The sequence below is a fragment of the Parasteatoda tepidariorum genome, chromosome 5, assembly GCF_043381705.1.
Source record: "Parasteatoda tepidariorum isolate YZ-2023 chromosome 5, CAS_Ptep_4.0, whole genome shotgun sequence".
Classification (NCBI taxonomy): Eukaryota; Metazoa; Arthropoda; class Arachnida; order Araneae; family Theridiidae; genus Parasteatoda; species Parasteatoda tepidariorum.
Genome location: NC_092208.1, coordinates 16,180,944 through 16,198,009, shown reverse-complemented (window position 1 = coordinate 16,198,009; position 17,066 = coordinate 16,180,944). Strand labels below are relative to the sequence as shown.

At 29.1% G+C, this 17,066-nt stretch overlaps 1 protein-coding gene across 2 annotated transcripts in view; it reads right to left on the bottom strand.

The window, feature by feature from the left end:
• The window catches only part of LOC107456948 (fibronectin type-III domain-containing protein 3A), a 108,748-nt gene extending 92,181 nt beyond the window's left edge, over positions 1-16,567 (bottom strand). For both annotated transcript variants that reach the window (XM_043044810.2, XM_043044811.2), the window contains exon 1: positions 15,718-16,567. In XM_043044810.2, coding sequence (XP_042900744.1) covers positions 15,718-15,850 — 133 coding nt within the window. In that variant the 5' untranslated portion in view covers positions 15,851-16,567. The remainder of the gene's footprint in view (positions 1-15,717) is intronic.
• Between the last annotated feature and the right edge of the window lie 499 nt (positions 16,568-17,066).

The window sequence follows — 17,066 nt, the reverse complement described above, 5'->3', positions numbered from 1 at the left end:
TCTGAATAGTAAATAAGTCGTATAGTAAAGCAAAATATTCTTAAAGAACATATTTTAAACAACTTGAGAAAGGTGCTCAGTCAAAACAGGTATTTTCTCAAGCTTTTAGTTTTCAGGTTAAACTATGTAATGTCTTACGACTGTACTAGAAATTTAAGTCGTTAAGTCGTTTACTCATTCTATCTGAGTAAGCTTATCATACGGTGACTCATTTCACATAAGCACATTCTTACGAGTCAATACTTCCTCTCACAATAACTGTAAATTTATCTATCGTAGAAAATTTTTGGAATTTCAAAGCGGGGCACAAAAGTTAATAATGAGGATAAATAAATTAACTGCCGATTAAAATTATTAATTTGCATGTCATACGGCTGAGCATTCAAGTAGCTTTTATTTCCTTAATAATTGACTCTTTTTTTTTGTACTTAAGTAATTTGGACGTTATTTTTAGATGAATAAACTCTCCTAATATGTTAAAAGATGTAAATTATTTGTTCCGGTTGGTAAACAATAGCCATATTTAACTGTGAAAACGCGAACTACGACACTTTCGTTACTCGCTGCACTCATACTCACATAAGCTTTATCTGAAATCTTACCTCGTTATTTATACAGGGGTGATTGTGAGCCCAAGTCAAAATTCCGGAAAATTTCTTGACTAAAAAAAAAGTTTAAATCGAAAAATTAGAAAAAAAATTTAAACAAGGTTTTTTTCCTTTTCTCAATATTTCCTAGTTTACTTAAAATATATTTAAAATTTTCTATGATGACCTGGAGAAGCAATTGAAATTTACAAATATGTCTTTTTTTCTTGAGTTTATCATTATAATAACTATTTACTGATAAAAAATGAATATTAATTTTGAATATAAGCTAATAAAGTAGCTCTCCTTACAAACAAATAAAATAAACTGTGTTTTTAAGTTCCACCTTTGAAAATTTTATTTCTGAAAACTTGCGTGATCAATGATTTTTTGAAACATCTGAACCTTCGATCTCCGGAAACTTCCGGATCACGATTAGTGAAAAATCCGGAAATCCGGATTTTTTCCGGAGCACAATCAGCCCTGTTTATATTATTTATCTTACCTCGTTACAGATAAGCATTTTTTACAAGTTATTCATATAACTATAAATTCACTATAACAACTATAAATTCATTTAATAACTATAAACCATTTAATAACATTATATAATAACTATAAATCACTATAAATTCATTTGTCATTTGAAATGTTTAGCAATTTCAGAAAATGGAGCAAAATCGTGGAGCATTAGTTAAAATGTATTAGCTTAAAGTTAAAAGAGAAAGAGTACAGCAACGACTTAAAAAACATAAAAAATGGGACGCAGTCGCCAATTTTGTTGGAAAAAAATAGAAAAGCACAAATAAAATGTATGTAACATTAAGCAATGTTTTTCTTAAAAAATAGGGTGTCTGTCACTGTTCGCTGTCGCAGTTCATAACAGATCGCATCGCTCAATCAATTCCCCTTAATATTGTTTAATTTCCAAGTTTTTATATTTTAATATCAATTAGCAATTTATTACAGTTGTATAAGAGGTTACGCGCCTCGGCTCGAAATTCCTTGAAACTTTTTGCGAACTCGCTCTTTTCACCTGCCCAATCTGCTATGGTACGACTTAAAAATAAAGTGGCAAAAGATTAACTGAAGTGGATTGATTTTCGTTCAACTTCATAATTTAATTACTTAAAAACTAATTCGAAATTTAAAAAAAAAAGAGTATGATGTACTGTGTTTATCTTCAGTCAAACGTAAGAGCACACCGCATCAAAATTCTAAAATTCTACTCCTAATAGCTTCCACAATGTAAATTACTAGATGCAGAAGGAAACAGAAAATGTTCAACTTATACATTAAAAACTCATTTAACTTGAAATTGGAAACTACGAACCCTGTTCAATATAATTACCAGCCCAGCGAATAATATATAAAATTTCTATTTCATTTCAAATTACAAAAGAGTGGAGAGAACAAAAAGGAGAAAGAAAAATCATCCACGACAAAAAAATAAAATTACTTCTACCACAAATAAAACTTTTTAAAAGAATCCATAAGTAATTTACTACACATAGAACCTTCGGGCAAAGATCGAGGAAGGCACATGTTTTGCTAAAAGCATTGAACGAGGCATTTTATCATCAGTTTATAGAGGGAATAAACAAGGTCGAACTTCATACAACACACGGAGTTCATTCACTTAATAATAAATAGCTACGCCGCAACTTCTAAAAAGAAACCAAAAAAATGGCGAACTGTTGCAGAAAAAAATACGGCCGCTCGAATTATCCTAGATGCAACTTTCTTTAAAACTGTCATTTATGTCANTGTCTTCGGATCATCCTCAGGGATGTTTCCCAGACCGTCGCCAATAGCCCATTGTGCAGCTCTAGTGCGACGTAAATGAACAACATATTTGACACTTCCAGTTGATTTTGAAAATATTTTTGCAAACATTTATTCGTATTTTATATATATATTGTGCGTGTTGAAAGTTTGACTAAATTGTAATTCTCATTTCATCCCATTTGTCCCGCTTTGTCTCAATAAAAATGTGGTCACTTTAAATTAGTACAAATAAGATAAGTAAAAACTATAAAAATAAAATAAAAATTAACAATCTTTTATTGTAATCGATATTTCTAAACGATTTTAAATTAACTTTTTTTAAATGATCATTTACTGAGTCTTATCAGCAATAGAAATATCTTCATAAATTCAAATTTGTCTACAGCCCTAATACAGTCAGAGATTATCATTCTAAAAAATAGGCTTAATCTAACTTGAAAAAAGAAGAATTAGTACAAATAAGATAGGTAAAAATTATCCAAAAAAAATTTGTTAAAAATCTGTTAATGTAATCGAAATTTTTTATACGGTTTTAAATGAACTTCGTTGAAATGATCTCATTGAACTTCTCAATTGCAGCAACTAGAACAAAATATGCAATTTTTCTGCTTTTTGGAAATTGCATAATATAAGTTCTCTTTTATATCCATTAATTTGTACCTCCTATTAAACAAAATTATTTAAGAACATCTTTCTTTATTAAATTCATCAATTGTAACTAATAAGTAAAATATGCGATTTTTTTTTCCAATTTAAAAATAATGTAACTTACATTTTTTTTCCTTCCAAAATATCACTTAAGATGTTCTTTCCTGTAACATAATCTTCCCATCTAAACAAAATGTCTAAATTTTTTGCTATCTGAAAACCATGTAATTTGAGTTCTGTTTTTCGAAATATCATTTTACATATTTCTTCACTAAAGTCTTCAATTGTAACTATGTGGTAATAAATAATAAGGGGAATTTAAAAAATTGATTAATTCCAGAGTTTTGGGAATTTAAGAACTTATTTTTTTTTTAATTTTTCTTGTCTATTAAATTTATAACTTTATTTAAATTTAAGTTAATTAAGGATTTTAATTGGAATTTTTGAAAAGAAAAAATTTTCTTTAGCTTATAAAACACAATAATAAATCTAAGTCACAAAACTGACGAATAGTCTTTCTACATTAAAAAAAAAGTTACGCCTTCGCCGCTAGACTGCAGAAAACTTATACCGTTTATTGCATAAAATTTTTCAAAAACTACAGGATGAAAGAAAATAATTAAATGCATATTTTAAGAGATATATTTAAGTAACTGTTAACTTAGTTCTGCTATGAAAACATTATCGATGCGGGCATCATTTCTTGAGTTATTTTATTTTATGTCAAAGATAATATTTATTTAATATTTTGCTCAACGTATTATTTGCTTACAAAAATACGGATCTGAAAATTCCAACCGAAACGAACCCAAGCTTAAATAAGAGCCTGGTCGAAAACAACATCTTGAATGAAAAATAAAAAAAGTTTAGCTATGTTCTTCACAAGTTTTTAAAAGAAAAAAAAAAAAACTCAAATAATTTCAGAGATTAAGAGTTAGACCACAGAAGGAGAGAGGAAAAGAAATCACAAAAATTAAATAAAATGAATTAAAACGTTAGTTTTATTTTATGTAAAGTTAATTTTTTTTTTTTAAATTTAATCCTAAAATTATATTACTACATTTAGAAAGGGGGTGTTGCGACTTTCTTACGTAAGCATACTAAGAGTCTGTGATTTACTTATTTTTGCTGATAACGGTTGGGTCTGGGCCAAAATCATGCCATGTAATATTTAAACGGTCTCAATGGTATAAGGATCTCGGGTATAAGTCTCCTTATTGTTGAGTCAATCCAGAAGTCGGGAGCAGCGCATTACAAGTAGTAACACTGCTGTAGTATTTTATTTCGTAGTTAGTAGTGTAGTAAGCTACTTTTAAAAATAGTAGTGTAGCGAGTAGTGCGATATAGAAAACAAAAAAAACAAAAAAAAACTGTAGTTTGTAGTGATTCCTTGAAACTACTATAAAATTTAGTCTAGTGATTAGTTATTTAGTGATTTAGTCTTAACGTTACTTTAAAATAATGCAAAAAATTGTTTACCTGACAATTCAAAATTTTTCCGACTATTATGAAATAAACTAATAAAAAAAGTAAATACTCCCTAAAAGTTGTTTTGGCATGGAGTTATCTTTGGCTAAATAAATTTTATAATTGTATGCAAAAATTTTTTATTTCGCTTAAATTTTCGAGATATGGCGAAATACGAAAAGGTAAAACTAACCTTAAGGGGTTCAAACTTTGGACCGCCGTCCTGACCAAACGATATGGACCATATTTTTGGGATCAGAAATCCGAATCCGTCATTAAAAAAAAAGTTTTTTCATTTAGAGAAAGTAAGTTTTTGTGTCTGATTTTGTAACCTAAAATATCGTCTGCAATAATAACAAAGGAAAAAAAGAGCATTAAACAATTTAAAAAAATTCAAGTATCTGATTATTTCGCATGTCTTAAATTAAATATCTGCTGTCGAGAATGGTACAAAAAATTGAAGATTAAATGAATGAATTCGGAAGAAAAAAAATTTTGGGAACAGCAAACTATTCCCTTACATTTAATGTAAGTTCGTCTCCTTAAATTAGTGAAGTAGTTACTACAATTCCAAAGTAGTTTGTAGTAACTACATTTATAACAAAGTAGTTGTAATCGAAGTAAAATACAAAATAATGTAGTTTCTTAATCAACAAGTTTTACTCTTCACCCATGAGTTAACCCCAATGCTTGTTCTAGGAGTTCTCGTCTTCTAAGTCGGGTTCAAAATTACAAGGTAACGTAGCAGTAAATCCGACAAGGTGGGCTGTTCAACACTTTCGACTGTGTTATATTGCTGTGTCATAGCCTCAACAACCATGTTATTCCTTGCAAAAAATAAATTTTGGAATCAAGAAAAATAAAATTCTAGAATGAAAAGCAAGTTAAAAGCAGACACGATTAAAAAAAAACATTTTTGCCCAAAATTAAACCTGGTTCAAAGCAAACACCTTGAAGAATGCAGACAAGACTGTCAAGGTCAACAGCTTCTTCGAACATAAAAGAAGCTCATTAATATTCGCGAACACTATTCGCTCAAAATATTTGACGAGAAAAAATAACAAAATGATGAAATGCAATTATGAATCCGTGAACCAGTTACGGATTAGATTAAAAGGTATACCCTGCCAGATGAGAAAATCTGAAGAATTTTTTCCGGTCAAATTAATTGGATGATCGGACGCCGTAAAATTCAACAACAGGTAGGTGAACTAAGGAAAAGGAGAAATGCGCATGATACGGAGCTTCCATACTTAGCGGCCGGTGAAAGATTTTAAAGCAAATAATAAATCAAAAAATTTTCATTCAAAATTAAAGCTCAGAAATCCAGTTTTTTATATTATTTCTGCAGTATGTTTTCTTTAACATTGAAGCGTTGGCTAAAATAACTTAAAATCCGTATTTTCAGAAAGAAAAATATAATAAAATCAATTTCTTTCAATTATCAACCTAAAAAGTACTCAGGGGTCTGTTTAGAAGAAATTTGGGTCCGTAAACGGACCCTTCACAAAATATCTTTTCATTAAAACGGACCCTTCACAAAATGATTTTCCTTATAATCGGACCCTTCAAAAATTTGTTTATCTTCATGATTGTTTTGTTATTTGAATAAATCCTTCCCAGGGCAGAAACCAAGAAAGATGGACGGATGTATACGAATAAGTTTTGTCTTCGGCAGACGTTTCTTCCATTATTCGTCCGAAATTAATATTCTGTGTTCAGCAGTGTAGGCTAAATACCAAATACTTGTATGTTGCATCTTTAATTTAGAAGCAGCAATTACTGGTTATTTTTGAAAATTTAGTTTTTTTTATTATAATTTTACAGTACTGAGCATAACCTTGTATCTATTTACAATTTAAAAACTCCTTGAAAAAGTTTTTTGCAATAACCGGACCCTATTTGCAGAAGTTCTTAAAAGCAGGACCCTGGTTGAAAGAATGTGAGTAATTTTTTCACAAAAACCGGACCTTTCACAAAATGTCTGGACAGACCCCTGGTACTAATATAAAGATCGAAATGACTTAGGTAAATCTTAAATCACAACTCGTTCAAAAATAAAAGTTCAAAATTAAACATTAGAAAATCTCCTGTTCTATAATAAACTCAAATCAATTTTTTAATTAAATTTTTCATAAATCAATTTATTTATTATTTTAATTATTTTTTTCAAGAAAAATCGCATTTTAATCGATTGCTAAATTTGAGAAATATGTGTCAGAAATTTGTAATCTTTCTTTATTTATTCAATTGATGTGAAAAATACGGTCACGTGGCATGCGTTGACACGATTTTCCTACTTTATCAACCACGTGACATTCTTTACAAATCAAGTGGTAATAATAATTTAAATCTCACTATTGGACAAATATTGGCTTACAAATTTAGGGTAAAATAATAATTAAATTTGATGCATACAAAAAAAATATGAACTAAAATGTCTTGACATATTATAAATTTCCTGATTTTATGTACTATTTAGATAAATAATCAACTCGTTAAGGGTGGAATCTACTGTTTCGTTTCTAATGTAAACATTTGCCTCGAATCTTGTTAGCGTTAGCCAAGAGTCTTGTACGCTCCTGCTGAAGAAGAAAATCTATTTAAGAAGTCACTGACAACAGGTGATATTGAACAAGAGTGGGAAAAAAAAATTTACGTTTTGGTTATAATGCGGGTGGGTTATAGTTAATTCAGTTTCATCACAAAATGGAAAAATCTACATTGACGGTTCTGCTCGTAAAAAGTTTCGTTTTAACCTGCAGTCTTCTCCGCATGGCAAAACCGGTTTTTCAATGTTAATAGATAGGGGAATAGTGTATTGAGGAGAAACATTCTCCCAATTTTGCCCATTTACTAAACCATCAGTGAGTTAAATAAATTGGTTTATGTCCGTTTCTGTGAGAGAGAAAAAATCGACTCATAATTTTAGGAGCAAGTCGAAATAAGGTTCTTATTTAGTTAACGGGGGAGGGGGGTACAAAATCAATTTCAAGCAGTTTCAGTGTTAAGGTAGACTTTGTAAATTGTAATAAAATACCAGGGGTCTGTTTAGAAGAAATTTGGGTCCGTTAACGGACCCTTCACAAAATATCTTTTCATAAAAACGGACTCTTCACAAAATATTTTAACTTAAAAACGGACCCTTCACAAAATGATTTTTTCTTTTTATCGCACCATTCACAAATTTGTTTACCTTCATTATTATTTTGTTAATCGAATAAACCCTTTCCAGGGCAGAAAAGAAGAAAAATGGATGTAAACGAATTAAGTTTTGCCTTCGGCAGACGATTCTACCATTATTCGTCCGAAATTAATATTCTGCGTTCAGCAGTATAGGCTAAATACCAAATATTTGTATGTTGCATCGCTAATTTAGTAGCTGCCATTGCTGTTTATTTTTTAAAATTTAATTTTTTTAATTAAAATTTTACAGTGTTGAGCATAATCTTGTATGTCTTTACAATTAAAAAACTCCTTGAAAAAGTTTTTTTTTGCAATAACAGACCCTATTTGCACAAATTTATAAAAGCGGACCCTGGTTGAAAGAATGTGAGTAATTTTTTCACAATTTCACGAAAAACGGACCTTTCACAAAATGTCTGGACAGACCCCTGAATACAAAATTTGCGAAAGATCCCATTTTAATACTATTAACTGGTTTATTAAAAGGCCTCCGCCATCTTGGATTTCAGGTTAAATTTTTAATTGTTTTTGATATTTTTTTCTGTCTAAAAAAACCTTTTAGTATATATGTAGTATTATCTAACAGCACAATACTTTAAAATAAATTTTAAAAAAAGTGTAAAATAAAGGGGTCGCTTCAGTTGTTAAGAAAAAATAACGCTTGATAATTTTTTAAACTTAACGGAATTTTCTTGACAACTTTAAAACAATAATATATGAAATTTGCGGATTTAAGTAATTTAAAACTACACATTTGTCAGTGCTTCGATTTTTTAAAATATAATTTTATTACAGTTTGAACTAATGAAAACCAATTAGGATGAAGCAAAAAAATCTTTTAACGTTAATTGCACAAAAACAAAGATATTTATCAAAAATCTAAAAACAGACAACTATGCGCTATTAAACTATCTCGCAAAAACTGGTGATTACAGAATTGTATTTGTATAATTTTGTCAAAACAAAAATTAAGAGAGGATCTAATATGCAGCACGCTTTATATCTCACATTGTGATTTGGGTGTTGATCTTGTATTTTACATGTTATAAAAGATAAATAAAGAGGATTAAGAGGATATTTGGAATTTCCAACCTTGGTCTCCACAAAAAATTAACTTGAGTTATGGCTAAAAGAAATTTTTTAAAGATTTCTTTGGCAATTTAAGACAATAAAAATGAATTAAAATGAAGAAAAAAAACGGTAACGGCTTGAATTAACTGGAAAAAAAAACAGGTATTATGAGCATGGACTGAGGGACTTCGATGTAGAACAAATGCATGTTCTAAATTAAAAAATAAGTTCGTTCGTCAGACAAAACAACGGTTGAAAGCATAAAAATAGAACAGACGGAGACCAGACGAAAACAATGAATACTATTTTTAGTATTTTTCTCACAAATTAAAATTCAAAAAAAAATTACCTCACAAATGCTAACGATTCTTTTCATAAAGAAGAATAAAGAGAATTAAAAAAAAAAAGAAGAAGAAAAAAAGCAAACACCTAAAGAAGCCTTACGACCAACCAAAGAGAAAGACCTAGAATAAAAGAAAATGCGAACTGAATAATTTCAACCAACAATAATTAAGGAAATGTATGCAAATAGGCGCACTCAACTGAAATCACCGTTATTAAGCTGGATTCAAAAGAAGAAGAAAAAAATTTCTTCTTTTAACTCGTTACGAGATTTTCTCAGGCTAAAGTCAGATGAATTTCCATGCGAATTTCCTTCTAGAAGATAACATAAATATACTACATTAAAGAATAATAACCTTAACGGAGGAAAGAAAGTAGTTGTTACAATACTCAGCTAAATGAATTTTATAATTAATTTTTTAGCTAGTAGAAACACAACGCCTAGAAAAATTAGGAGTATTAGGTAGCCTTAAATTAAATCTCTAATTGTTAAAAATAATATATTTTTCTGAGATATAATAAATTAAGAGTTTTCTAAACTTTTCTGCCAAGGAAAATATAAATAAATAAAAACAATTTGAGTGCCATTAACTCAAAACAAAGAAGCAATTTTTAGACTATCGTGCAGAAAAGAATGTTATTTTATAATCGGCATTGAACAGCAGATCCAATTCTAAGTTAACAACTACAAATGTTAAACTCCGCAACCTTCTAATTTTAAACCCAACCCAGAAGACAAGAAAACTCCTGAATCAAGCATTGGGATATTGTAGGACTTTTGTATGGAACTAGCAGGCATTGACGTCGCACAGAGAGAAAAACCACGAAAACTTCCAAGATTTAGCACGAATGCAAGGAATATTTCTTTATTCATATGTTATTATTTTTAACGGGGGTATTCATTTTGATATTATCGCCCAGATGTCGCAAAATTATACTTAAAAAAACTTGGGCGATCGTTAGTGTCCACACCGTGCATGACATTATGATAGCGTAGTAATTGTTTGTAAATAGTTTTAAAGAAACCTCTTTCAAACTGATATTTTTTCTTTCTCTTTATCATAAAAAAATTTATTTAGTCTTAAAAATTTTCAATAAAGTGGAAAGCGTGGATTTTTAATTGTCGGGATAGTACGAAGACACATCAATTTTCAATTAAAAATTCTAATTCTGTACCATCACAAACGTAGAGATTTTAATATTGTTTAATATTAATTATCGACTACGCGTTGTGGTCGGATAAATGCCCTGCTTTTTGGGAGGAGAAAAAATAAAAAATAAATAAAAAAAAACATGTCTTTTTAGGAATTTTAGTTCAAAAATTATGAATTAAAGACATGATCATGAACGTTCTCTAAAATAGAAAGAATCTGTTGTAACTCATTTTTTGATTGGAAAAAAAATTCTTAATAAGGTAATACAAATTGTCATTTATGTCAAGTCTTGACCACTACAGCCAAGACAAGGTGAAGATATGGCTGCTTAGTTAGACAATGCTTGTTAAACTCAAGTTAAGGTTTCCCTAGAAGAAGAGTTTCCATTACGGAGTTCCATAGCCAAAATAATTTTTTGGAAACCACTGTTCTAGGGCATACCAATCAAGGGCTGTGGATAAAATTAAAGTTTATTGTAAAAATCAGTCAATTGAGCACATGGTAAGCATATGAGCACAATTGAGCTAAAATGATTGAGCACATAGTATACAGAAGGTTGGGCAGATAACCGATTAAGAATTTGAAATCAGTTGAACTCCATCCTCATAGTAGCATTCTTGTAACATCATTATTTTAATTCTAATATCAGGACAAATGGGTAAATAGTTCAGCTATAAAAGATGATGCAAGTAATATGGCAATACAAAAATTTTTTTTATTTTGCTAAATTAAAAGTAGAGCCTTTAATTAACTTTAAATTTTTTTATTTAATTTATTAATAATAGTTGTTAAAATTACTTTTTTTTACAAAAAATATTACTTTATTACTTCAAATATCTGGATAAATATAACACAGTAAAAGATCCATATAATGCAATTCTATAAACAGTAATTTTCCAAAAACCACATTAACTTTACGGGTCTGGAAGCTATCTAGAATAATGAACTTTTTACATTATTTGTTTAATTTTTTTTATTACATTAAAATTTTAAAAATTAAACTAACCAAAATTGATAAATTTGTTATTACTTCTAATGCCATGATTCTTTTTAAAAGTAAATTATACATATTTATTCCAGGTGAGAAATTCTTTCAATTTTTGGTGGAATTTCTAATTTTAAAAACTTTTGAAGAAGTTGGATTTCTAAACTTCATTATTTTATTCTCTTTAATCTTCATGATCTAAATATAAAGCTTAACTATTCGTTGGACTGCCAATAAATAGTAAAAAAACTAACTTTAATAAAGTATTTAAATATCTTAACTTAATGTTTCCTTTTTGCACACAATTGATTAACACTTTTATTTTTTTCATGATTTAAGTTGGTAGGAATTTTCAGACCTTTTTTTTTCTACTCTCATGCCGATTACATATTTCTGTGTTTTTATTTTTTTGTGTTTAAAAATTATTTTATATCATTTTATGATTGATTTGTTCCTCACTAATAATGCTGCCATGCTTAATGGATAAGTTTAACGGAATATGAAACAATATATTATAACTCAAAATTCTATAGAATGCAAAACCTCATATTTCAAGGTTTACATTATAAAAATCTTCAAGTGTGATATCTAAATAAAACAACTCAATAGAAAATTTCACTAACAATAAATTTGTAATTAATATAGCCGTAATAGCAGCATAGCATAACAGCAGGCTATTATTATGAGCAGCAAATTAATTCGATAACCTCATATTTCTATTTTAAGAAATGCCAAGTTACATAAGCTCTTTAAAAGACTATAACAGGAAATATTTAATTGGCATTAACTTAGTTATAACTATTTTATAACATAGCTCAAAGTGTTTGAGAAAATGGACACAGCTGAAACTTTTAGATTCTTTGATTTTTGCCTTCAAATCAGCATAAAAATAAGAATAAGAGGTCATTACTGTCACCAACTTCTATAATTTATTTTCTTTTTTTCATGATTCTTTTAATTTATTCAATTTGAATAACAAAATGTAACCCTTTGCAGTTACTAATTGAGAGCTATTATTTGTAACTGCACACTTTTTATTACAGTTAATGATAGAGATTTAAGAAGACTTCACACAATTAGTCTGGTTTGATATTTAAGAGATTCGGACAAAATTTGTGTTATGATTACAGCAAATGACGAAACACAGAACATTCTGTTACTACATAGGATGAACACTAATACTAATAAAATAAACAAGTTCGCATATAATTTCGACATAAATTATGAGTAGGCACTGTATACATGTGGGCCCTAAATTCGAAATTACCTGTATATATAATTAATATATATTACACTCTTTACGGAAACTTTTTTGATGTTACTCATTATAAAAAATATAGCAAAGTATAAGATAAAACAAGGTAAGTCAATAGCTAGTTTAATATCTTCAAAAAACTGCTAATTTTAAAAAAATATGTGCTGATATGTATATTAATAAATGCTAAAGAGTTATAGAAAAATTAAAACACTTTTTTTAAAAAAAATCAGTGACCTTCGAGCAAATTTCATCAAAATTAGGTGGTGATGAAAGAAAAGAATTCACAATTGAAAAGCTATTAAAATAATAATACGTCCTATGGAAAAATGCGCAAGCAACAGTGAATCCGAAAGGATTTGAAACAAGAGAAACATTGAAATAAGGAAAAAATATGACAACCCGAAGTTGACGTCTTCAGGGGGTACCAGCTCCAGAAGTCATAAAAGCAAAACCTTTTATATCGAGAGAGCACTACAAAAAGTCTAAAAATTTCACTCTATTTGCCTTATTATTATTCTGTATTTGCTTTATGTATTTTATATTACGTAATATATTCTTTTCCTGGACTTTGGCAAAACCTTTGGGGTACAGAGAGAGCAATTTTTAGACTTTTTGTCATGCTCTCTCGATAGAAAAGGTTTTGCTTCTATGACTTCCGGAGCTGGTACCCCCTGAAGACCTCAGCTTCGGTTGTCATATTTTTTCAATTTTTTTCATATTTCAATATTTCTCTCGTAGTGATGAAAGGGTCTAAACTACAAGAATCTATTAATTGCTGGCATAAATGTTTTTAAACGAGATGTGTTCAAAGAAAGTATTCTGCTTTTGTGTATAAGTAGCTATTCTATCTATTATTTTGGTAGTACATTAAAATCAAATTTCCTAAATATATGTTAAACATTTAACACAGTATAGAATATAGTTGTGGATCTGAAGTGGCACTTTAAAAATACTAAAACAAAGAAATAAAGTTATTTTATTGAATGCAAAGGGGAGCCAAGCCAGACCCAGAACAATCAGGTGTCTACATGATTGCTGTTAGATTGAGAAAAACCTTTCAAAGGGTTTTTATAGTTTTCTAGACAAAATATTTAAATATAAATGAATCTTAATAACATGGGACCGATTTAATTCCCATAACACTAAAAACTATATCACATTAATTTAGTTAATTAAATCAATTTTATTACTTTGTAGGAAAAGTTTTAACTGATTGTATATTAGAATTAAGTTCTAATTATCGATTAGATTTAATATTGCCAGAGTTTTTTCTCTAGGAATAAAAGAGGGCAGGGCACTTACTCGCAGGAGACTACACTTTGAATTTTGAAAGACCACTTTGAATTTTGACTTAAAGCTATTAAAATTTATCAAAATATGTAATATTGTGTTACTGAATTTGATCCTCAATTTCAAAATTATCCTTTTATTTTATTTCATGTGCATATTTCACGAAGTAATTCTCACACATTATCAAAATAACAGAAAGAGTTGAAGCTTAAGAAAAATAATAAAAGGCAAGCAAAAACACAATCTGTGTATAAATTTTTCTCAAAAAAAAAGAAAGTTAACTAAAAAGAGGGATTAATAGATGAACAACTTTAAAGCTTTTTTTTACATTTAAAACAGAAAATTAAGAAAAAATATATATTAAAAGGGACATTTTTGAATAAAAAGGTCTTTATTAATATTAATTAAATGGTAAAACTTAAAAGCACAAAAAAATTCATTAATATACACCCCTCCCTAATAAAAGATGTGAATATCTCTAAGGCCAAATCTCATGCAAATTTTAGCTATATGACTAGAGGACGTAAGAAAAATCTTACTAAAATGAAGGAATGAAAATAAAAATTAAGGTTAAATAATTATCAAAAACAAAATAAATCAGAAATAAACTTTTTAATAACACAAATGAATCTCTTCGGAAAACAATCTTTTTCCGAATAAATAAATAAAAGACAGTGTTTTAAAGGGATGGCAGCTTATTTTTACGAAAAGGGTGAAGAGGGTGCATGAGGCAGTGCAGGCCGCCCTTCTAAAAACACTGCAGGAGACAATGATATTACATAATATCTATTTTAAAGGTGACAGGATAGATTTGTGTTTGATACAAAATCAAAAAAAAAAAATTTAAATAATCATAATAGAACTTTACAGTGAAAATTTTATCTTACAATGACTCAACCAATGGTTTATGTTTTTCTTTCTTCAAGTTTCGAAAGCAGTTTATCTTCATTTCAGCATTATTTCAAACAAATGTGAAATCATTTTTAGCAACAAAAATTTAATTAAATTTATGTCAAAAATTAAATTATGTTAAAAATTTAATTCTTGAGGAAGGGCTGGTGTTAAATTTCTGTTGTCATTATGAAATTATAGCCTTCTGCCAATTTTATATGTTTATGGAAAAGAACATTCTCCGTAATAATGCTCTTCATCCTAATAACTCAATATCGGTCTTGTATAGAAATATTGGTATTGCTCCGATTAACACCCCTCTGATTCATCTGCATTAAGAAGGATTTGACTAAGCAGAGGATTTATATAACTTTCTGGGCAATATATTTAAATATTAACAGATCTTAATATGATGAAACTGATTAATTTCCAATAACACTTATAAAGATAAATTGAACTGGGCCTACTATAGTTGTGAAAATTACATTTCCTCAACTATAAGCCTGGTTAATGGAAATTCAGAGCTATGAGCTTACACAGAGAGTGAGTATTCCACAATGTACATTCTTTATTAAAATCCATAACAAGTTTTTAATATGAATAGTGATGATTCATATAGATTTTAGAAGATGTAACAGACACTTGTGGTTCATCTACTGGCACAATGAGTGAGCGATAAATGAAACTCTGCTGAATCTAACTTTAGTCAACATCTATCAAACTATAGGAGGCTACAGGTTATTATTAGCAATAAAATGGATTTGGCTTACTACTGTTGTAAACATCCCATAGAATTTAAATCAAAATCTAAATATAAACATTACTAATCATGCAGCAGACATTAATTCAGCAACTGTCATGATGAGAAAGAGATAATAGAAATTTTGCTTTATCCCATTTTTGTCAACAATGAACACATAACCTATGGTTTGGGTTGGGCTATGGGTTTAGTCAGCAAAATTTATAAATTGATTTGGTTTACAATACTTGTGATCCTCCCATATATCAATACACGTACAATAATGTCATCAAATATATTTATAAACTTACCATGGAACGAGCAAGGCATATGGCTACACATATCTTGAATACCATAACAGTAATCACCATATGCATCTGACCCTGGTGGGTATACTTCGTTTCCATTGGGCTCATAATATCCAGCTACCATTGCAGTTATCATTGGAGAAACTAGTGTACTTTTCCTACAATCACAAACACGTAGATTAGAAAAACAGAGCCTGTCACCATAAGCAGTGAATAGTGCCAATCAACGTAAGCAGTGAATCCAAACTCCGACGCTGAACATCAATTTTTGCTACACTTAATGATAAAAAAAAAATGATCTCACACACTGATCATTCACTGGCAGTAAGAAAAAAAAATAACCGGATCTATTGGTATTTATCGGCTTGTTGAAAACGAGTTGAATGTTTACAATAATAAATAGTACAATCAAATGATATTTCTAGCACAAAAACTAGCTCGTAGGACACACACAACAGTAAATCCAAGCGATTGATAAAAAATCCGGCGATTTTTGTAAAAGAATTAATCACATATGTATTAGTTTTTGAATGATGACGTTGAGAGCTACATATTATTTGACGTCTTCAGAAACTAAGTGCTTAACAAAAATAGCCAATGAATTACGTAAATCACTCACACACTCTTCGATATCCAGTTAGGTAGCATTTGATGGACAATTAAAACATATTTCTCATTAATAAAGCAATCGGATTATTCAGATATCAAATCCACTTGTGATTTAAAAAAGCACTTTATATGTAACACACCGATCGCTTTACCGTAATTCGCATACTTAAGATCCTCCACGAATGAATTTCATTGGCAATCATTTCACACAGAATTCGTGTAGCCTCGAACCCAAACAAACAATGACGTAATGATTCCGCAAAAATTCCTTTTCAGTAGTGAAGCGCTACCTAGCGTCCAGAAATTTCTAGATCTCTTTTGTTAAATCGTAAAATAAAATATTCAAACAAGTTCGGAAAAATTTATAAAAATTCAATTTTAGTCGAGGGTTTAGTTTAATGATCTTATATGAAATTTATAAAAGCTTGAATGAGACGTTTATGCAGCCCTCCCTATGTGACGTGGTGCTGATAGAGTCCTGCGTCAGGATCCAAGATTCTTGACTTTTTCTTTGTTTCAAATTTTAAAAATTCAAGCATGGATTCGGAGGGTGGTGATTATCCAGATTAACCTTGAGACTTTTTTCTTTATTTGCCAATACAAAAATTAAAATAGAAATTTAAACAACTGAAATATGTATTATTAAAAATTAATTGCTTATTTCTGACATTATACAACGCTTCAAAAAATTTTCATGAAATGTAAAGTTGTTGCAAGTTATTAAAAAAACTAATTAAATTTAA